The sequence below is a fragment of the Rhynchophorus ferrugineus genome, unplaced genomic scaffold (genome assembly GCF_030347505.1).
Source record: "Rhynchophorus ferrugineus isolate W39M unplaced genomic scaffold, kcgeb_rfMv2 rfM3, whole genome shotgun sequence".
Classification (NCBI taxonomy): Eukaryota; Metazoa; Arthropoda; class Insecta; order Coleoptera; family Curculionidae; genus Rhynchophorus; species Rhynchophorus ferrugineus.
In genome coordinates, this window is record NW_027472582.1 from 17,387,632 (window position 1) to 17,412,668 (window position 25,037).

The 25,037-nt window shown below is 31.8% G+C and overlaps 1 protein-coding gene across 4 annotated transcripts in view; it reads left to right on the forward strand.

The window, feature by feature from the left end:
• The window catches only part of LOC143194021 (uncharacterized), a 356,961-nt gene that overhangs the window by 149,036 nt on the left and 182,888 nt on the right, over positions 1–25,037 (forward strand). For all 4 annotated transcript variants that reach the window (XM_076400559.1, XM_076400561.1, XM_076400560.1 and 1 more), the window contains exon 3: positions 9,604–9,681. In XM_076400559.1, the coding sequence (XP_076256674.1) occupies positions 9,604–9,681 (78 nt within the window). The remainder of the gene's footprint in view (positions 1–9,603; positions 9,682–25,037) is intronic.

Consider the following 25,037-nt stretch of genomic DNA (forward strand, 5'->3'; position numbering starts at 1 on the left):
TTTGAAAGAAAAATTAATGCGTATAATAAATATCATCAGTAAAAAATACAAATAAGTTGTATATTTTCGTTTTAGGACAAGAAGGTTAAGAAAAACTTCGTTAAATCTTGCAAGGAGTGAACTAGCTAACCAACTATAGTTTGAATATCGATAATTTATTCACGACAATAAGACCAATCCAGCCGGCTTGGTTGGCGCAGTAGTCTAGACGACAGGACGGTATTTGAAATAAAAACCAAAGGTAGTTTTTCAAAATAATTAATTCAAAAAAATTCTATATAATTAATTATATTAAATTATATTAATAAATATTATAAAACATGATAAAGCTAAAATATAAGTATATAATGAATATGAATAAAAATAATGAAATATAAATATATAAATAAAGAATAATTAAATGTGAATATAAGAAAGGCTGCAATCTAATTGAATACATAAGATATCTCTGGGAAAATATAATGAAAATTGTCAATAGCGCTTTTCCCTTTTTCATATTACTTTAGTGCTATCAATTTAAATAATATGTATTAATTTTTCTATCTTTTTGTTATCTCATTCTAAAAGCAGAGTAGCACTGCTAAAAGTCTATGTCTGTTTATATTTTACTTGCTTGTTCAACACAAAAATGTTTTGAGACAAGTTATAATTATTTTATAATGTTATTGTGAAAATTGTTGAACGGATCATTAAACCCGTTAAATTGTATGATATACGTTAGAATAGAGAAAACATACCAAAAAGTAATACTTAAAATAAAGAACGGCGACAAAAAATTTAAATGTGTGATATATATCAAAATTACTACTGTGCTTTTATTATGGTAAAATCGAGGAATTAAAGAGACAGCTTGAGGATCTTTTAACAATATAATAAAACAACCTCTTGTCTCGGTTAAGGAGCCTTAAGCCAAAATAATAATTATAAGTATCTTAACCAATATAGATTTGTTTGAAGTAAATTAACCCCTTCAGAATAATTAAGTTTTAATTGATGGCTCTTTACAAGGAACTTTTTAAAAGGTAACAAAACCTCTCATGTAGTATAATCACATTTGGTTTTAAAGGGTGGATAATATTTTCATGATTTCTTCTGTTGTGTTCCTATGAATAACAATATGTATGAATACAAATGCTCTATATAAATAATTGTATACATACCAGGTAAAAGCACTGAGTCACATACACATCCTTAATAGAGCTAACTTGTTTCTTCCTAGGAAAACGACGCCTGGTTTTTTTTTATTTCCGCACATACACTGGATATACAACACTTTTGAGAATGAAAATACATTATAAGCAAATAATAGTGAGTAGAATTAAAAATGCTGACACACAAAAATGGCATCCTAAACAAACCAAAGAAATAAACAATCGGGTTATAGAAATTGGCCAATCAAATGCTTTTGTAAAGAAATTCAAATGAACCAATAAAAAAAGTGGTCTCAGACCCAGCATTGGTTGGACCACGCACAAGATTTCCTTGATTTCGCCTATTTAAGTAAAACCTCTATATATACTCTATGGTTCCAATTAGGAATTCGAAAATGACGGTTAGAAAGTGGCAAATGTCAATGTCAATGTTTTGTAGTGCTTCTGATTGTTTGATGTTTGACTTAACACGGCGAATTTTGATATTTTGTGGTTTAATTTCAGGTGAAATCTTAGTAATCCCATTATTGATTTTAAAATAAACATTTTTAATAATTTCTCTATATCATATTATTATAAATCAATATTTTTGTGAACCTTTATTACAATCATCTAGGCCATTGTGACAATCTAACGCATTCTAAGTGAAATGAATATAGTAGGCCAGTTTTTGGGGCAGTATCACTTAAAGATGCAAATTACAATGAAATATTTGGTGTGAGAGGCCGTTCCACACTCACCGCTTGCGAAATTAGTCTTTTATGAGTATCGAGCATCGTTAGATTATTTAATAGCTTAATGTAAAGGCCGATGGGCGAAGCACATGAGAAAGTGGTAAAAATGAGCGCGATCGGCGATTGGTGACGATACGATACGTGCGTCAATAGGATGTTGCAATTTGTATTTATCACCTTGCAGAATGGTGCTCGGTGCGTACGGTGTAGATGAGGTAACTAACTCGACTCATGGGAAAACGTTAAAAATCGTTTCTCGATTTATGAAGTCGTTTTTGCCGCATGTACAAATATGTTTCCAACGGCTGCGGTTTTTTCCGTCGCATACCTAATTGTGAACTGTAAAATTCGCACACTCTTCGAGCTAATTCTCTCAACTGGTGCGCTCTCGATTTTGATAGATGATAAACAACATTGATCGATATAAGCAACTTTCTTTATTACCTTTGATGGCGCATAGTTTTGATTCTGTTCTCACAGACACTACTAACCAAAATATTCCTCCAACCAAAATATAAAAAATGTATTTCAGATTTCATATATTTATTTACAGGAAAAATATATTTTAATATGATTAATGTGGTGTCCGTGAGTCATTTTATTCGGTTTATACATTAATTTTAATGGATTTTTTAAATCTGAAGCTTTATTGAAAAATAGGCCAATATAACGATGTATTTTATTGAAAGTATTATCTATCTATAGCCGTCACTTTTTTCCATCTTTCAGACTATTTACGGATTCCATCTCGAAAGATTGATGTATCTTTTGAGACTATCCACGAATTGACCCTTTTTGGGTATCTTCAGAATCAGTGGAGCGCTGCTCACATCAGTCAAGACTCATGTCGAAACAAGTAGTAATCAGAAGAAAGGTCTGGAGAATACGGCGGGTGGAGTAGCACTTCCCATTTTAATGTCGAGTAATGTTAATATGATTTTGTGGTCTGTAACTGTTTGTGGTTGAGCGCTGTCATGTTGAAGAATAACATTGTTGTGTGTTTGTTCGTATTCCGGCGGTTTTTTTCCCAGTGCTCAGCTCGAACGCATCAGTTGCTGTCGATAGTGACCGCCAGTGATGGTTTCATCGGGTAATTCATATGGTTTCATCGGGTAATTCATTCAAAGCAAACAAAATTGTTATATCAGATATGTTTTTGAGAAATATTGGTACAATATTTGTTAAACAAAAGTTTGACTTGGATTTTCGTCCAATAAATCTTGCAATTTATTGTTTAGAAGTTTTTTCCAGGCTGTTCTTTACATCGACATCAAAATTACCGTTTTTAAATCCTTTCGATCAAAACCTACATTTGAGAAATGATGGAGTAGCATCAATATAAGTTTCTGAGAGTGTTTGATTGGTTTCATCAGTAGATTTCTTCCATTTGGAACGTTCCATGATTAATGTCTTTATATACTGAATAACTCAATAATACTATATTAAAATTGTTATTTTATTTATATTTGTATACATTGATACTTTGCATTTTCAAGATATATTCAAGATACAAATTTCGTTGTTTAGGTTTGCCATTATTTCCGAGAACTTTTCTTTTTTCCGGTTTGTTTTAAGGAAAGTCTCTTACTGAACCTCAATAATTGGTTTGGAGCTAAATGTTTAAAAAAACTCAAGATTCATCAATATAAAATGATAGTAAGGATTTCGATATTTGTAGACTTCAAGTTCTAAGGTAAAAACAATACAATAATAATAACACACTACCGACAAAACAATAATGGGATATCGGTGTTGATTCCAATCGATATGTTCGAGTGTTTAAAAACGCCGTATAAGTAGAAACACAATAAAGTAATTTCCATTTCCAGGAAAGTGTTTAAATAGCAACTATCATCCTACTTACTGTACTAATTAGACATTGTTCCTTTCAAATCTTTCTTATTTATATAAATTCATAAGTACAAGTAAAAGAAAAAAGTGTTTAGTAGCACACTTAGTGCAAAATGAGTTTTATTGGGGATTTATGTTAGACATCGATAAAAAATATTAGTTTTGTATTAAATATTACACAGCAAGATAATTATAGCATATTAGAAAATCCATGAATATGCTTAAATGAAAAATAATGTACAGTACTAATTTGACATCGCTGTTTTCAAATCTTTGGTTGTATGTCACATATATTAATTATCCAGATAATAGTTTTATTAAAGATAAATATTTTAGAGGTAATATTAAAGCTACAAATGATTGCTCTGGAGCTTAGAGCTCTACAAAGCTCACTACCTTTCCTTTCAAATTGAATTGGAAAAATATTATATATAGATAGTGATGAGAGATGAGAACTGGCGATTAGGATACGATGGGAAGTCTAATGTTGGGAACATGTTTACGATGGTGAACATGTTTAGAATGATAGAAAGAAAACATATAGAATGGCGTTTAAGTTAATTAATGACAAAGAACATTATCAACATAATACTAACTGTTGAAAGAATAACATTTATGGAAGTACGGATATCAATAAAATCGAAAGTTTTAGACATTTGTTAACAAAATAAAACTAAATCAATATCCATCTCCAATTTTGGGTCTTACTTTATATGAACAAGTAATTGTATATTCTAAAATAACTAAAAATTAACTACCCATAAAGCATATTATATATACATGAGAATAATGATAAATAATTAATTTTAATGCTTTTATTAAATTTATTCACACACCCACAATATGTAAAAGTATGACACATATCCCCAAGATATTGTTGATTGTTATGCCATGTTATTGTTGTTTTGAGGCATGTTCTTGTAATTATAACAGTTGTCTGAGTTGAATATTGATGACTTGTGGGCGGCAAGAATAGAAATACTGAAGATATAACTTATAGTGCTACCAAGGAAACGTTTGTTTTTTTTTCTATGAAGAATGGACTTGTTTTTTCTATATTCGGAGTACCATCATTTTTAATCTTTTTTTTATGATACTACCCGAGCTTCAGGAAGTCTTTTAATTTTTTAGGAATCAATTAAAGTTGTAATAATATTCGCTTTTAGGCCGGCTTGATTGGCGCAGTGGTAAAGGCGACAAGAAGCTCTTCCTTCTATTGCGATTGTCGCGGAATCCTGACGGGGCATGGTCGTACATTTATGTTTGCGATTGTTTAACATTTGTGATTGTTCTTAGCGCCAAGCTAAATTATCCCAATACCGCCAGTAACCAGGCTGGGTAAGACCGGATGTCTTCTGAGATGATCTCCAAGCTGGTTACTCGCTACTTGATAGGCTTAATGCAGAGGATCTTGATTCGGAGTCCCCGTTAAATATTAGGTCGAGTGCAGATGAGCCCTAGTTGGTAAAAAGGAGACTCTAAAATATCCTTAATTTTTCTTTGGTTTTAAAGCTTCTTAAACATTTAGTTTTTGGGCCTGAATTAAAGTTTTAATACTTGTTCATTATGCAATGTGATTTTATCTGGTTCTTAATATGTGTAACAGGTCAATTGAAAAGTCCCCGGCCTGACACATAGATGGCGCTACTAGAGTTAAATCTTTATGTTTTTAATTAGCCTTAACCCTCAAAAGATGCGTGTATAATTTTGACAGTTTTCGGATAATTAGTTTGTGAATTATAGCATTTTGAGTGAAGCAACTTTTGTTATTGTGCAAAAAAAAATTGGATAAAGAGGTATTTCGCGTATTGATAAAATTTGCTTTTTGAATGGAAAAAATACAGTTGCAGCAAAATCATGGCTAGATGGCGAGTTTCCGGATACTGCCCCAGGAAAATCAACCATCGAGGATTGGTATGCTAAATTTAGACGTGGTGAAATGAGCACCGAAGACGGTGAACGCAGTGGACGCCCAAAAGAGGTTGTTACCGACGAAAAGATTTAAAAAATCAACAAAATGATTTTGAATGACCGTAAATTGAAACTAAATGAAATAGCAGACAGCCTAAAGATATCAACTGAACGTGTACATTATATCATTCACGAATATTTCGGTATGAGAAAGCTCTGTACAAAGTTGGTATCGCGCGAGCTCACTTTTGACCAAAAACAACGACGAGTTGATGATTCGGAGCTGTGTTTGAAGATGAACAAGATCATAGATCCGAGTTTTTGCGTCGATATGTGACAATGGATGATACATGGCTCCATCATTTCACTCCGAAGTCCAATTGACAGTCATCCGAGTGGACTGCACACGATGAACCCGCTCCAAAGCATGAAGAACCGTAACAGTCGCTTGGCAAGGTTATAGCATCTGTATTTTGTGATGTGTATGTAATAATTTTCATTGAGTATCTTGAAAAAGGAAGGATCATCAACAGCGACTATTACATAGCGTTATTGGACCGTTTGAAGCATGAAATCGCCGAAAAACAGCCGCATTTGAAGAAAAAGAAAGTGCTGCTTCACCAAGAAAATGCACCGAGCCATAAATCACTGAAAACGATGGCAAAAATCCATTCATCCACCGTATTCTCCAGATCTGGGCCCCAGCGACTATTTCCTGTTCTCAGATCTCAAAAGAATACTCGCTGGGAATAAATGTTCGTCGTATGAAGACGTGATTGCCGAAACTGAGGCCTATTTTGAAGCAAAGGACAAATCGTACTACAAAAATGGTATCGAAAAGTTGGAGGGTTGCTATAATCAGTGTATCACGCTTGACGGGAATTATGTTAAATAAAGAAAAAAAATTGGCAAAATAATGTGTTTTACTATGGTAGGCCGGGGACTTTTCAATTAATCTGTTATAATATAGAATAATGGATTAAAATTTTATTAGAAAATAGTCAGTTTAACAAGTAGAAATTTCTCTTTTCTGAAATTTTCTTTTAAATATTATGAACTTGAATTGAATATATAATATTGTTATTATAATTTAATAAGTTATTATAATAGAAACAAATTATTTTGCAATTCAAAAAGTTGATAGACGAATGCCAATTAAATAGCTTTATTATCTGTTTTTTTTTGTCATTCTCGTACACAATCAAGCAATAAAGTTTTCCTTTTTTAGAGGTACGCGCATCACATATCTGTTCAAGTAGTGCTTTACAGTTACTCTTTTATGTTGAGTTATTACTTTATTAATAAACATATGTTGTTTTATTAGCTTCTTGTATGCGACTTTGTAATGAACTTAATTCTTCATATCATTGTTATTCTTCGAATCATCTGTCGTTTGGCTTGCCTACTTTCGTAAGCCCATTATCACTGAAAAAATCAGACGAGTATAGCGTATGTCGTATTGCCTTTTGACCTCTTTGTAGTACTATCTTTTGATTTAGTTCCGCCTTGGGATTCTTTGTTGTCGTAAATAATGTTATGACGGTTCAGACATTTGTTTATGCATACGAAACGATATATCTAACTAGGATCTTTTTGTAGTATTTTTTTCAGGAACCTTTTGGTGTTTCACAATTAAGCTTCACAGTAAGTTAGGCGGTCTGTAACAATATATGTTATTCTGAGTAGTATTAATCAGGTTTCCACGTGAGTTACAAAATAATGTTAAGGCCAATACAATTTATGTTCTTGTTTTTGTAATCAAAATTTACGTTACCATAATATAATTTCTAAATATTCAAGTTTGTTAGTTTAGACAGCATGGGGCAAAAGTCCCGCTACTATTTTAACTGCCTATAACTTTGCTCAAAGAAAAGAACGTAATCAATGAAGAACTGCACGATGGTTTGGAAACCTATATTGATGCAAGTACTCTAAAACAATAGTAATATATTAATGTTATGCATTAAGTTTGTACTAAGCATATCTAACATAAAATATAACACAAAAATTTAACCCGTTTTTCATTCTTAGGAATTGTGGTGCTATGATGTCAAAAAACAGTCTCAGGTTCAAAAATTCAGTCGAGACATTGATCAGATTAGGCATGGTACACAAGATGCCTAGGGCTTCAATTAAATATCTGGATTTATCAACAATCGAATCAAAAGAAAAATAAAACGACAAAGTCTAATCTCGTCATCTATCATCGACCGCAAAATGTTCAAGCAAATTATATATATATAGAGTGAATAAGATAACAATGATTGAATATGTGTTTTTTTTTTGTTAGGACCGTGTACAAACTCATAATAAATAAATTACCGGTATCCCGTTTGGAAAATGAAACGATATATCAGATTTAGTTACGGTAGTGTTATTCCATTGAAAATTAAAACGTACGAACTCCGCTTTATAACCGGGGGCTGAATTTTATGGTTGTTTTATTGATCAACAGTAATTTGTTGCACACTGATGAGAATATTTTACTGATAGCCGTGTTTTATATCACATAAAAAGTATGTTTCGACATAAGGCTAATAATAATTATTATCTAGTTCCTTATGCAAATATACTCTTACAAATATTAACTATGTTTTTTGCTTCGGCTATCATTACTTAACATCATCACATATTTGCTGATCTTAAAATGCGTATCCCTTATATATATATTTTAAATTTAGATATTATTTTTGATAAAGCTGAATTATTGTTTGAACTTTCAATAATTGCACATTATTTTTCAATAAATTCTCTGAACACAACAATTGAAAACAATCTAATATATAACGGAGAAAAAATATCGTTAATTATTTGTAATATATATATATAGACCCTTATAATTAAGTACCAAAATATATATCGATATTTTTTCGGCATTCCTACTTTTCGACAAAATATTTTCTGATGTTAAAGATGCGTATTCCTAAAAAATATTTTAAATTTAGATATTGTTTTTGATAAAGCTAAATTATTGTTTGCACTTTGAATAATTACTCGTTATTTTCCAATAAATTCACTGAACCCAACTGCTTGAAAGTAGTCCCCAATATAGTTCTACAAATATTAATTGTATTTTTCGATTCGAACAATACATTTTCTGATGTTAAAAAAATTAGTTTCTGTTGTTTGGACTAATAATTTCACTATATTTTCAAATAAATTGCGTTAATACAACTGCTTGGAAGTTGTCTCCAATCGTATTTGATATTATAAACAAAATTGAACGAATGCTGTTAATTGCGATATATTTATATTTCAGGTCTTTACTAAATTATCATTGTATCGGCATGGTTATGAAATATTATCAAGAACTATGAATTGTTCCAAACTAAAGCAAAAGTATTTTATTCTAAAAATCACTAATACATTTTAATACATTCTGCAGTCTACAGATACTTAAAATAAGCGCTTGCCACTGGTTCAACAAGTATGTTTTAAATAATTGGTTGAAATTGTGTCATTTTTCACCTAATATATATATATATATATATATATATATATATATATATAGAAATATTAGGTGTTTGCAAGCATTTTGATCATTTTTTTGTTCACTTTAAAAAGCATTTGGTGAGTAAAATTGACTTTGACATACAAAAAAAAAAATAATCTAAAGAAAATAATTGAACAAAAATGTTATCAAATATAATTTATTTTAATATTATAATACACCTAATACATATTTTATCGAAGGATTATTATTATATTTAACTTCGCCGCCAATTTTTTTAAAAGGATACATACCAGTCATGATTCATGATTAGCATCTATATATAAATAACTCGATAATACTAAATGAAATATAGTTATCTTATGTAAATAAATGTCAAAATCATTCAATTTAACACATGTCATCTAATAGTTACTGGCCATACACGATATTTATATTGTGTGAATGAAAAGTATTTTATTCATCCACCTAAGCTTCATTTAATAATGTAATGCTTTGATTTCAGGACGAATGTCAAACGGACACGACCAGGTGGATCGGGGCCCCTCGTCCGGGTGTCCCCCTGTCTCCCACAGCTCCAGAGGTAACGTTATTACAGTTTATATATTTATATACAGATAGATTAACGATTTGTTTTTCGTATGGATGATAAAGGATGATAAGTTTATTATTTATTATCATCGTAAATAGGTTGAAAGACTTCTAATATGTTTTTGTACATCTATAATACAATCTACAAAATCTTACGAGGGTCACTATTTATATTTCGGGAATAGAAAAAAAAACATATAATTATGCTGCGAATATATTTTTATTGTTTTTCAAAGTACTCGCCACGATGATCGATATACTTTTGCATACGTTTAAACCAATTTTGAAAGCATTTATTCCATTCCGAATGGGGTGGGTATCTTCAAAATATAATTTTTGAACGCTTCAATAGCTTCTTCAGGCGATGAAAGTCGTTAACCACGCAGTTTATTCTTTACGGATGGGAACGGTGGGAGCTCGCATTGTCATGATGAAAAGCCCCCCGGCGTCTTTTGTTTGTTTTCCTTATTTCACCGAAAACTTCTGGCGACCAATCTAAATTTACTGTTCTACGATCCTCTAGAAGCACTGTTGCAATATGACTTTGAAGATTATATGATTTTCTTTGCAGTGCTTCGCGCGCGAACGTCTTTTGTTGGGTTTGACTTTTGTCATCTTGGAACACCCATACAGTCGACTGCTACTTACTTTCGGGCTCATACGAATATATCCATGATTCGTCACCTGTCACGATTTTATAAACATCTTTCGAAACACCGCGATTGAATTTCTTAAGCACTTCTTTGCACCAATCGACATGAGCCTTTTTTTGAGCGATTGTCAAATTGTGTGGGATCCAATGCGAACATAACTTTCGCACAGCTAAGTGTTCATGTAAATTCGCATATATGCTGGTGGAACTAATACTTAGGGATGCCTTAATCTCACAATAGGTGACATGACGATCTTGCTTAATCATTTCGAACACACCATCGATGTTTTCTGGCACAACAGCGGATTTTGGACGACCTTCACGAAACTCGTCGGACAGCGAACTAGGACCACGATTGAATTCACTAAACCAGCGACACACGGTGGTTTTTGATGGAGTTTCACCGCCAAAAGTCAAATTAAGTTGATTGATGCACTCTTGTTTTGATAATCCATATCGAAAATCGTAAAAAATCAGTTCCATTTTTTGCCGATATGAAACGTTCAACTAAATACAAATTAAACAAATAGCGTCCGTGCGACAAAATGTTCTGAGTACGTATATCGTCAAAAATGTCAAACTTTACGAACTCATCAGATGGACTCACATGACAACAGTATTGCCAATTCCCGAAATATAAATAGTAACCCTCGTATTACCACACAACGTTTGAGTACATCTAATAACATAACTAAGGATTATTTATTTTATTATCATTCTATAAATTAGCTATTTTTGTTGATTGCAGTTTTATTTGATATAGTCATTTACATTATCTCAAATAACTTTAAAATACGTAGATAATTTTGGAAGGATGGAATATTCGCATGTTTTCTAACATTTTAAAATTTGTTTTTTGGACATGATAAATTTCATAATTTCATGATGACCTGAACCAAAGATAAGTTAGGTGTTTCTACAAAACTTTTTGTAACGTAAATTTTAGTCAATAAAAAATATAACTAAGATTATATCCAATATGTCTTTGTGTTTTAAGCACATCTCTTATTTCAAAATTGGTATAGTTGGATATTGGATGCCATTTTGATAATTTCGGCCTATAAACATAAGCAAAGGACCTCAGCCATAAGAAATAACATTTCAAAACAGAAAAAAAGCGTCAAGAGCATAGTATCAATGTACGTAATATGTCACCCTTTTGATGTAATCTTTATTGAACTATTTACATGTAAATTTTAAGCAATAAAATATATTATGGGAATGTATATATAACCTTTATATAGAGATTGTTTATTACATCCTATCTAATTATAAAAATTCTACCAATTCGTTATTTCGAAATTAAAACTGAGAATAATGTCGAATATAAATAGATCCAGTTCAATCTCTCGTGTATTATCGGCCTAGCCAAATGTGGTGAAGCAATAATTATTTTTTTGCAACTTGGAGATGTACATTAGTGCTTGTTTCGCTGTAGTTTACATATTAAAGCAATATGAACAGTACCAGTTAAAGCTATATAGATAAGGTAATGTGCCATTAGTCGGAAATAATAGACTCCCTAATGTAATAGTATGCAAATAACAATAAATTCTGTGACACTTACTACCAAACTAAGCCGTTTACTTACAAAAGGTTTTAGAAATTGGAATGGAATATACTCACAGACGTGAAAATAAAGACAGAGAATTATAAAGTCGTTTACCACTAATTACTTCAAAATATGTTATTTGAATATTGGTTTAATTTTTTCTCTTAATTGTATAACACCATGAATTTTTATTTGAAAATGACAAAGCACACATTACATTGTTACATATGTTGTTCACTCTCCAGTAATTTTTCATTAATAATATTCTTCTTAAGTTAATAACAGTGACGGCGCCTGATAAAATGTTTAAGATGTTTTCCAAAAAAACTTACCTATTTTTATAAATTAAGACCATCCGTTCTGTCTATTTTGGATATAAGCTGTTTTTCAATAGACAGCATGGAAAGAGCTGTTAAACGATTTTTAATCGGTCATTGAATTTCTGAGAAACGTTTTGATGCGCTTTAGTGTTGAGAATCACTTCAGCCTCTGATGTTGTCATGGAATACGATTTCTAATAACTCTCTAGTCTCCTTCAACGTGCCTCCTAGACTGTTTGCTATTAAACATTTTAGGTAGTGCACCAGTTAATATTCTGCAATCATTTCTTGAATAAGTAACTGACAGTTGAGTTCGTAATCGTTTTTTATCAAGTGCGGGATAAAATGAGCATAGGGAAGTGAGTTTGTGCTTTAGAAATTTACTGCAATACTCTCTCCAAAGTATTCCGAAAAGAAAAGTGATGTAACTATTAGATGCTTTTTAAAATGAAATCGATCTTTTGCATAATATATTATAACAATATAATATATTATATATAATATATATAAGGTGTGGGATGCCTCTAAAGCAAAAATTCGGTGATCAAATTTACTGTTGCCTGGACGGTTGCGTTTATTTTTCGGTGGCTCATAACTTATTATATCTGATGCTTCACTAATGGTGTTATCAATATTATTTCGAACTTGAATAATACTGCATTCAAAATTATAGATATCGTCTCTTATTCTAGCAAGTTCTATTTTTCTTTGCTGTTGGTTAAAAAAGTTGGCCGAAAACTAACTTTCTTACTAAGTGTTTCTACATCACATTTTTCAGGAATTATGTAGTTCCAAAACCGCTCAATTGACTCACCATCTCGAACGTATCTAAAAATAACTACCACTTGAGATTTTGCAGCAATATCAATTGTTTCGTCCGCCGATGATCTAAGACTTCAGACTCAAACTTATTGCATTAATGGTTAGTGTGTAGTCGTCCATACGAAATGTCCCATTCTTATGCCAAAATACCCACAAATTGCTTCACGATGTTGGAAATTAAAATCTATTCCTAACTCTATGCTCTAAAACTCCCCATAGATGCTCAATTATGTTTGATGATATTGTGATGACTGTCAAACTAAGACTGAACTTTTTTGACTGTATGTATGGGCACATTATCTTCTTGGAATAAAGCAATTGTAGCGACTTTGAGCATGTCGAATTTTACATCGTGGAATAACGGTCTACAAAATACCCAGAAATATAATCCCAGATGTTGAACACGGGCGGGGTGCCAACTGGAACCCGACAACGAATAGCTGGCGGCTACCCCGAGACCTTTATCTGGGATGTTATTGAAGGGTATTTCGGTCATTGAGTGATCAACCCTCGTTTGGTTAAGACGTGCCACCATCGACTGCCCAAGCCTCGTCTTCAGGTAACTCCGCTGCCATTCGTTTTTTTATTTGTATTTTCACATTTTTTTATATTGTCAATAAATAACGGTCACATCATGTAAACACCACTGTTTCATTTCGATTTACCTCCATTCACCGAGCCACATCATTTTACCCTAAAGTGGTGACCCCGACGTGATCTTTCGCAATATTGGGTTTGGACTCGTGAATGGAGGGTACGTAGAAAATGGTGTATTTTACGTGACCGTTATATTTTTTTTGTTTCAAAATTTTAAATATTTTTAATTCGATTCCTTTTCAATTTTACCTTCAAGATTCATTTTCATTTTATTCCGATTAATTTCATTATTTCCAATTAATTTTTTAAAATTTTTTTTGTCAAAATTTTTATTTCAATCTTTTGGAATATTTTTACATCACTGCTTAATCATCAGCGTCTCGGCTAAACATTTCTTTCGGCGCTATGTTTAAATCATAATGTCTTCCTTCGCTCGCCGTCTCCGTCATAATGGCAGATATTTTGATTTAAAAGGCTTTGGGCAGCTTCGGTCGGATACCGTCGTTATTTGTTTTTTTCTGAATTAACCTAACGTATGTGACTACGGATTAGTCACAGAGCAGCTTCAGAAGCTAGGTACCGATTGCAGTCACCGTAGACTCGTTATGTCTTCGCCGAAGTACCAGAATTGCTAACGTCTCGTCGTCGAAGAAAATAAGCTACCACGTCGTCGAACAGTCGATCCTCCCACAGCGTCGATTACGGGAGCCCTGTCTGAAGAATAGCTTGTTTTCAACGTCGTCGATGGACCACATTCAAGTGCCAAAGCGACGATGATGCAACGGTATCTGTAGGACCGGAAGATATCAACAGCCGTACCAGATCACAACCATTTCAAACTATCATATTCTTCAAAGCCCATTTTACACAGCACATTTTGTTTGGTATATATTTTTTTGTATTGATATTTTTTTTTCAAACATTTTTGTATTTTTGTTACTTGAAATAATTTTATGTAAAATTCTGGCAGGGGAGTATTGTAGCGACTTTGAGCATGTCGAATTTTACATCGTGGAATAACGGTCTACAAAATACCCAGAAATATAATCCCAGATGTTGAACACGGGCGGGGTGCCAACTGGAACCCGACAACGAATAGCTGGCGGCAACCCCGAGACGTTTATCTGGGATATTATTGAAGGGTATTTCGGTCATTGAGTGATGAACCCTCGTTTGGTTAAGACGTGCCACCATCGACTGCCCAAGCCTCGTCTTCAGGTAACTCCGCTGCCATTCGTTTTATTATTTGTATTTTCACATTTTTTTATATTGTCAATAAATAACGGTCACATCATGTAAACACCACTGTTTCATTTCGATTTACCTCCATTCACCGAGCCACATCATTTTACCCTAAACAATATTTGACTCATGAAACATTAGATCATCTAAAATTGCATATTTCACCAACCAGAGTGTATAATACTGAAATATAACCTACAAGACGTGTCAAGTAAACTAAGCAATACATACGCCTCGCATTATTTACGCAGAGGCATTGTTGCCAACATACAACAAGGTAGGCTACTATATTGCATGGTGCTCATATTATTTTGTCTACCCCTGTAATTTGTCAAAAAATAAAATAAATGTCGTGACCTGTAGATAAAAACCTTTTACTTAACGAGAAATCTGTAACCATCGGTCTGATTTTCGTTCTAAATCAATAATCCATCTTCCATGACTTTCATTACTTTCAACCATATTAGAAGAGCTGTTTTGATAATTATTTAAGCATTATTAACATCTAAAAATCTTGTTATTATAAAAAAATGGGAAAGTTTTACACGGTCATAGGTTCAGCTTAATTACACATATGAAAGCAAGTGATGCAGAAAATATATGATAGATTCCATATTACTTATAGTCCCTACTTTCGATAATTTCTCCTATTCATTAATTCCTTGTCGATCAATTTGTGTAACTCCTCATTAACTATATTTAATGATAGATAAGTACATCGTTATATCTTATTTTGATTTTTAAGTTTGCATACATATCACCTCTAAGATATAAGTAATTCCCTCGCAAACCATTAACTTTGAATGATATATTTACATAGATAATACATTGAATAGTGTATTACAATTTGTATTAAAGATATTTTATTGAAATAGCTTAACGTTACACAACCTTATAAATAAAACAATTCTAATAACAAGAATAATTTAATAGAAATCATTTATCGTATTATATGCTGATATTATATTTAATTTTAATGGATCTTTATTACAAATAACTATTATTTATGACCATAAAATGATTTTTACTTCAATCAAGGTCCATTGGTATAGTATTCTATAGATATATCCATTAATATTTACAGTTGCCATCTCGAAAAAAAAACTTGAATACTTGAATATTATTTAAAAGAACCCAATTTATGTTTCGACTTTAAGCTTAGACTAATGTGTATAGTCATTCCAATAAAACGTCCAATGTACGTCATCAAAATTTATAATGCAACCTTGCCACATTAAATTTAAATTTTGTTTTATTTTCACTCTGATATAACAAAATACTAATGCAAGTAAAACATGTTTTTTATGTAGTGGTATCTCTTGGAAGTCTAAACTAGCTAAGACTTAGAAATTTATCAGAACAAGCAGTAAAAGATCGTTTGCCGACATATGACAAAGGTGTCGACCACTACCAACACAAATCGAATTTTATAGACTGATTCGGTCACATTTCGAACGCATCAGTCTTCGTTCCGTCTCTTTTTAACTAGAGTAATCCTAATTAGTAAAATGAGAAGAAAAAACCTGTACGAGTTTGAAAATAATTTTAACTTTCTACTAACTGAATTTGATTGCATTGTCTGTTTTATTGAAAGGACTATATTAGTATAATCCTTACGAACGAAATATATAATATGAAATCTATAATCTATACGAAATGCTATATAGATAAATTCATCTCTCGGTTAGTAAAAATGTAATCGTTTAACTATTATCATTGCTTTTATGTAGTAGAGCCGCCAATGAATTATGTTTATTGACTTAGCATGTCAACTTGCATCCATCTTTAATTTATCTCAGGACTGCAAAGTTTTATTGCAACGGAAGAGAACGATTAATGGTTTTTAACTGTTATCTCAATCTCTTATCGGTAACAGCGAAGTCGGTAAACTATCGCGGAAATTTTCTAGCAATCGATTGGTTGCTTCATGAATTTATTACTTGAATAGTATTATTTTGTATGTTACAGAGTCTAAAGTTCATATATATTTTTTCTGACGGTTTTTCCTCGTTTCTGAAGTAGGATAAACCAGGTTCGTTTAGGTCGCCTTTTGATGTTTCTCCTCTCTCTTTTTCTCCAAGTGTATTGTCTCGTTTATGTTTCTACGAGTATGCACTCTTCCACCGATTCAATATTTCAATTCAATGTCCATCTCTGTTACAACTCTGACTCTTCAGAGGATATCTTTACTGCCTGTATCTAATGTTTATCTGCAAATCGTTTTGTGCACTTGCGTTTTGTTTTTCCTTAATATTTCCTTTTTATTAATGAATGTGCTATCTATATGGAACTATAAAGTTATGGTTCTTCCATTTCTGGGTTAGTTATTCTGGTATGTATCTATTTCCATGTCCTGGCTGTCGCTTTGTATACACATATACTTGAATACTTGTCCTAATTTTACACCCTCAATTTGGATAGTTGTTATTTGTGACTCTTCCATAACTGTGACTTTCGTTTTTGTTCATTATCAGTCTCTTATTTCATCTATTTAATATTTTATGTAGGTGTTTTGGTCTACTAGTTATTATTACTACATAATCTTCAAAGGCTCCTACCGACATTTCCATTTTTTCATATTTTTATTTATAACCTAACAGTTCAATTGAAAATTCAACCCGGCCTGACACATAGGCATTATTAGAATTGAATCCATATGTTTTTAGTTAGCCCTAACCCTCAGAAGATGGGTGTATAAATTTGACTACTGTCGGAACATTAGTTTGTGAATTATAGCATTTTGAGTGAAGCAACTTTTGTTATTGTGAAAAAAATGGATAAAAAGGAATTTCGTGTGCGTGCTGATAAAATATTGATTTTTGAAATGAAAAAATACAGTTGAAGCAAAAACTTGACTTGATGCCGAGTTTCCGGACCCTGTCTCATGAGTTTAGTTTAGACGTGGTGAAATGAACACCGGAGACGGTGAACACAGTGGATGCCCAAAAGAGGTTTTCACTGACGAAAACATTTAAAAAATCCACAAAATGATTTTGAATGACCGTAAATTGAAATTGAATAAAATATCAGACACTCTAAAGATATCAACTGAACGTGTACATCATACCATTCACGAATACTTGGGTCTGAGAAAGCTCTGTGCAAAGTGGGTGCCGCGCGAACTCACTCTTAACCAAAACCAACGATGAGTTGATGATTCGGAGCACTATTTGATGATTATCAAGCGTAATAAACCCGAGTTTTTGCGTCGATATGTGACACTGGATGTCCTTCACTCTGAAGTCCAATCGACAATCATCCGAATGGACTGCGTACGATGAACCCGCTCCAAAGCTTTGGAACACGCAGCGGTCGACTGGTAAGGTTATGGCGTCTATATTTTGGGATGCGAATGGAATAATTTTCATTAACTACCTTGAAAAAGGCAGGACCATCAACAGCGACTATTACATAGCGTCATTTGACCGTTTGAAGGACGAAATCGCTGAAAAACGGCCGCATTTGAAGAAAAAGAAAGTGCTGCTTCACCAAGATAATGCACCGTGTCACAAGTGAGTGAAAACGATGGCAAAAATCCATGAATTGGACTTGCTCGCTGGGAAAAATTTTCGTCGAATGAAGAAATGATCGCCGAAACTGAGGCCCATTTTGCAGCAAAGGACAAATCATACTACAAAAATTTTAATCGAATGGAGTGTCGCTATAATCAGTGTATTAACTCTTGAGGGGAATTATGTTGAGTAAAAAAAATTTTGACAATTCAATTTCAAAATTGAAATTCAATTCTTTTCAATTGACCTTTTCACCTTCACCTTTTCTAACTTTACCAAAAAAAAAACGCTTCGAGTAACTGTGGAATAATTGTCAATCCAACGTCAATCTGTCTTCATTTCTTAATAATTAGTTTGGTTCCGGATAATTGAATGAATTCAAAAGAGGGTTTAGAAAATAAGAACTATTAATTTACTTGAAAATATTATTTTATTTAATACAAAGCGACGCTCAGGATACACCAACCCGTTTCACTTACCATTCAGGTGGTAAAAAAGACAGATGGCCGGAAAAGCTGGGCTGTATTACATAACATATATAGAATTGATTATATGAAGAATTAAAAGAATATATAACAAATATATAGTGCACATGAAACATTAATTTATTTAAAATAACGCATAATAAATTCCGCATTCAAATACTCAATAACAGCCTTTTTCACAAACTAAAATAGAAATATACCGCATATTATCTTATTATAAGAAAAAATGGACTATTAATGGTTTGTTTAATTTCTGAACGTTTATCTGAACCTCTCACCATCTTAGAAACACCCATAAACCAAGCCAGCTGCTTTTAAAAAAGATTCCATACTCGGCTACCAGTACGGTTCGGGGCCGATACATTATTAGCCTGCTTTCAAGATAGTACCAAACCTGCGTATTCCATTGAAAGCAAAAAAAGTAGTTATCAACATTTTTTTCTATTGCGCTGTGAGAAAGGAACGATTACGAAAATGAATACCACCGTTTTATTGATTCGGTAGCGTTGTTGTAAACATCATTTAATATATCTTCGCGATAAGCAGATAGTATCCGATATAATTTACTACAGTGCATACAAAATTAAATTACATTTATTACACATTTTTATTTCTGTTTACTAAGCAAGTAGTTAACATTAACAGATAAATAAAACTATGTTGTATTATTTTACGAAACAAAGTTTTATTTTGTTAACCAGAACTTCCCTTATTAAACAACATATGCAACTATATCATCTGTTTAACAAATAATTACAATTTAACGTTCATAGTTTTATTAGTCACAACTTTGCAACAAGTTAGTTATTGGCGGAATTTTTACATTTTTGCTCCATCCAATACTTTGCCGTTTTGTTGGTATTACAGCGACTGTTAATTTTGGTATTACCTACAGTACATGAATTATCATCAGTAGCAACCTCAAATGATGATTTTATTTAAGTTCAAAGTTTCAGTTTGAAGGGGATTAAATCTATCTAGATAACACTCGTTTTTATGGACGGATATTTGTTTACCATAAATTTTCGAGAACACTTTATTATTTTAATACTACCACCTTTTTAGGTTTTGTCAAACAGTATGTTTCTGTTCAAATTCAAGTACCACAAAGTTGAGTAATATACAGTGTGTCCAGTGTGAAAATTTAAAATTCAAAATATAATTAAAATTAAATTAATTTAATTTCAGTAGATTTTATTTGATATATAAACTCCTCTGACAGAAAGCATAAAAATATAAAGGACATCCAACGCCTTTGGACTGTGTATAATGTTTCTCTTTTAACTGCGGTCCAGTATCTGTAGTTTTCTTCAATTGTTTCTCAGTAGTTCGATTCCTTCCCATTCTTTCTTACCTTCTATTTGCTATCTTTGAAAAATTTCAATACAAAATACTGAATTGTCCTAAAAATATGCTTAAATCTCAACAAATATACATTAAGCTACTAAATCCACGCATTACCAAGACCCGTCTACACTAGTCCGCAATAAACATTGACGCCTAATCTAAATTAAATGAACTGATGAACTTTCGCAACAGACACACTGTATGTTGTTTACGGTTTAGGAAAATGACACATAATAACAAGTTTAATATTAGAGCTTTGTTTTAAATATAATTCATCGTAAAAGCCGTGAATTTCAGTCAAGGACATGTTATAGTGAGGTGAATCATCAGTTGCGTTGCAGATGAATATAAGAATGCTAATTATATACTATTACATCTTTAAATTTACCAAAGAATATTTTCTATGATAAATTAAAGTTGTGAGACCACTAAAAAATGTAAAATCTTACAATTACAGGTTAAATTACAATTTCTCAATTGTATCTTGTCATTAAGTAACGCTAGAATTCTGAATCTTTAATTTCATATTCGAAACTTATTTAAAACTTTTACCTTTTATTAAAAAATTAATTCATTAGGATTATTATTTTTACTTTAAATTTAGCCAAAAGGCATTCCATCTTTCACAAAGGGGACCATTAAGTTACCCCAAGTTAGAAATACCAAATGGATTAAGCTCTGATTAGCTTCTTTGCAGCTTTTCAACCCCTACTGTTGATTCCGAAACCGATAAGGAATTTCGGACTAGCTGTCGCCAACCAAACAGCTTTCGATATACTTTCATAAAAAAATTATGTAGGCCCAGTTTACTAATTTGCGCCGATAGTTTCTTATCAATTAAATCTGTTTTTTATAACAATATTGGGACAGAGTGGTTATCCTTTAATTGAATATTAAAAAATACTCTAAATCTCTATGTTTTCACATTTTTTGGTATATTCTGTACATAGGTTGTTATTGTTTGGGATGCCAGAACCAATAATTATTACACATTTTTCTTTTTATCAAACTCTATAATCAATTAACCACTAACCTGGTCTAGTGTTATGTGGTTGACTCGCTGGTTTGTGAGCACTTTGCGGTAGAAGTACCTTTATATTCTTGGTTTTCTAAAAGACTCTGATGTATAATGACAATAAGGAACGCTCTTTGATTGGTAAATGTTTATTATGGTTATTCATTATTTGAGATTCAAAATATTATTCACTACTGGTAACAATAATATACAACAGTCAGAACCTTTTTCTGATATATTTATAACAATACTGTGTGCTTAGATAAATCAAATGGCATTAGTGAGAACAAGTCATAAAACAATGTATAAAGTGTGACATTTTGCATGTTTTACGCAATGTGACCGAATGTTTCTGTATCTATAACTAACGCTTTTCAATAGCTCCTCCATAATACTCTAGTTTGGTTACAGGTCAAAATAAAAAATCTATTTATATCGTGTTGCATTTGAGTTTCAATTATTTTGTAGCCTTTTACAAATGTATTTATTAGGCATCTAAATGAGTTTTAAAAGATATTTTAAATTTGAAGCTTTATTTAAAAAAGTCGGTACAATGCCGAAGTCGCAGTGTTCGGCTCAAACGCATCAATTGTGGTCGTTAGTGATTCCCATGAACCTCCCGCCTGTGTGACTTACTCGGTACAGATTCAGATATTTTCAACGCACTGAAAACAACTTTTGTTTTGTTTGTTGAAAAATGAAACCTCAACAGTCAGTTCAACATGAATAGTATCAAATATACCCGATGCGTGAAATGTTTTATCGCATTTTTCGATATATCCTGACCAGTTTCTCTTTAACATGAGGTAAAACGCTGTGCATAAATTCCAACACAGATAATTACAGGCTTAGCAATAAAATTTACGCAGACTTTAGAAAAATATGTAGTAATTTTTCCCAGCAGACTATGTAACTTTAAATTAACTAAAACCTGTCTAAAGAACGTGTTAGAAAATTTGACATCATAAAAATAGAAAAAGTTCCAACAACAAAAAGAAACACAGTTCCCAGCTTGAATCGATAAGTTTTCATTGTACCCTAATGACACTTTTATTAAAATAAATTCCGTCGTTTTATACGTTCGGTAGTACAGCAAGAACCTGTTAAAATATTTTTGAGAATAGCTTTCCTGTCGTGTTTATCAGATTCGAGTAACGATAAAAATATATCAAAACGTTATCTGATCTTTTAATGTAAATTAATGCGGTTTTAAAAAATATTTTACTGTTTTGCATAATCTTTAAAATATTGTTAAAAGTATTTCGAATTTGATATAGACTCACGCTAATGATGTTCCAATAATAAAGTATAATTAAATTAAATACTACGACTTTGTCTTAATAATTTCTTCAGCAAAATAATACATTCATACTCGTAATAATCAGAATTTGCAGAAAAATATTGTTTATATATATATATATATATATATATATATATATATATATATATATATATATATATATATATATATGTATATACATTTTTCTTGTCTAAGTCTCTAAGTGGACCTGTTTAACGTTCTCTTCGAACCACGGTCCTCGGCATTAAGCCTATCCATGAAGTTATCCAAGGTGGAAACACTGAAGTGTAATAATTAGTGGTATTTTTTAGGGGTTATCAAAATTTCATACCATCATAAATATGTAAAAATAAGCAATGATATAATTTTACATCTTTAAATGTATGAAAAGTCTGAAAGACCAATGAAACTAGAAATAGAATTTAAAAATTGATAGAATATAAAAATCTACTATTTTTTTGAGTACTCAAAATATTATATAAGAGATTTAAAAGTAATTGTAGCGTTTTGAATCATTTGTTTGGTTCAATTACATTTGATTTATTACATTAGCCTGTAATAAATAATAAACTGGCATTAATATTTAAAAGTAAAATTTAAATTTAGTGAAGTAACTAACGTACTATTATTCGAAGCAAACGTTAAACATTATATCCAGTTCCGATAAACCCAGATTTATCCAAATAAAATGTAATTTAAGAAGAATAATAACCCGTTAAATGTTACAGTTGTTAGTACAGTAATTTTCAAAAAAAAAAATGTCACGATTTCAAAACAATGAAAGTGAATTATACAAAGGTTAAGAAAAATAAGACTGTATATGGAAAGTAGGAAGGTTCACCAAGACATCGCACTATGATACAAATCGCTAGTTTCAATCGAAAAATTACATGAAGTTAAGTTTGAAGTTAGTTGAAGAATTATACGCTATTTTGTCCTATTCGACAGATTGAAATATCTGAAATTGATGGCTATTAAAGCTTAGTAGTGTTATACATATCGAAATATTCAATGTATTTTAAAATCTAATATTAATGATGGTGAATAATATATCAGTATAATTATAAAATATAAATTACACCATAGCATTTTATCGCCTAAGAACTAGGTAAAGTAAGAAATAATATTTAGTACTAGAAAAGCAAAGATCATTAATTTTGAAAAACTCTGAAAGTGAAATCAGAAAATAAAAATTTGCGTTTACCAAATCGCTGCAACTGCTGACTTAAAAAAAAAAGAAATAAATATTGTAAATGTGGGATGAAGGACTCAGTGTATGTCAAATATACACGTTAAGGTGACTACGCTGCCACAATGACGAAATTATCCCATTAACGCCAGTAATAAAGCTCGTTAAGACCGGATTTGATCTGGAAAGGTCTTTAAGTTATTCACTAGCTTCAACTCTCACAGTTGGCGTGTATTTGCGGTTGGTTTTGAAAACAATCTTTAATATTTTAGTAACGTTTCGTCAGAATCTCATCTGCCACCTTCAGATCTTGCTCCCTTTTGTTTTAGTTCTCGTTCAACTAGCTGAACTTAACAATTCAGCATGTGCCGAGAATCTACGGCTAAACAGTGTTTTTTAAAACTTGAATGCTTCTTACTTGGAATAGTTCGTTTCCAGCCGTCTTTGAGCGCCTTCTATCCATCTTTTGTGACCTAACAGCTTCAGCTGTAATAATTTTGCCCGAATTCCATTTAACTACAACAAGGAACGCTGTGAGCCAACAAGTCCAACGTCAACCGATCTTCTTTTCTTGATAATTAATTTAATTTCGGTTAATTGAATGCATTCAAAAAAGAACACCTTTATATAATTTCCTAGAATAAATTATTAATTTACTTAACTAATAATAAATAAATAAAATTTATTATTTATAAAAAATTATAAATTAAATTTATTATTTACTTATTATTAATTTACGAAGCGACACTGAGTATTTTTATCCATTCGAGAACAGACCATCCAAGTAGTCTTGGCCGCGATAATCAGGGCCGTAACCGACATTATATAACATTTACGTCCTAAAGAAACGTCCACAGGGATGTACGTGGCCGTTATTCCAATTAGACAGCTTATAGCTATTGTAAAAATGGTTTTGAATACCGATTGTACCTTCGATTGCTAGCTTTGCATTTGAATATTTTCGAAATAGCACAGTTTCTACCCAAATTTCCATAATGTCCCTCTATGGAATGGTTTTCGGTTTTGGTATTTCCAGATTTCGATAGTCTACGGCTAAAAAGTGAGCTACTACAATCTGCGTTGGGTGACCATTCACCATGAACAGCAAGCTTCTATTCAAATTCAAGTAGACTAGGTTAATTCACACTAATTTTAGTCCGCCTTAGTGTCGGCCGCCGGGAAAAATATCGATAATTTTATATCGATATATCGGAGAATAAAATATATCAATTTTTTTTGCAACTAGTAAAAATATCGATATATTACAAAAGATATAGTGATTTTTCTAAGAAAAAAATTAAAATATTGACGTATT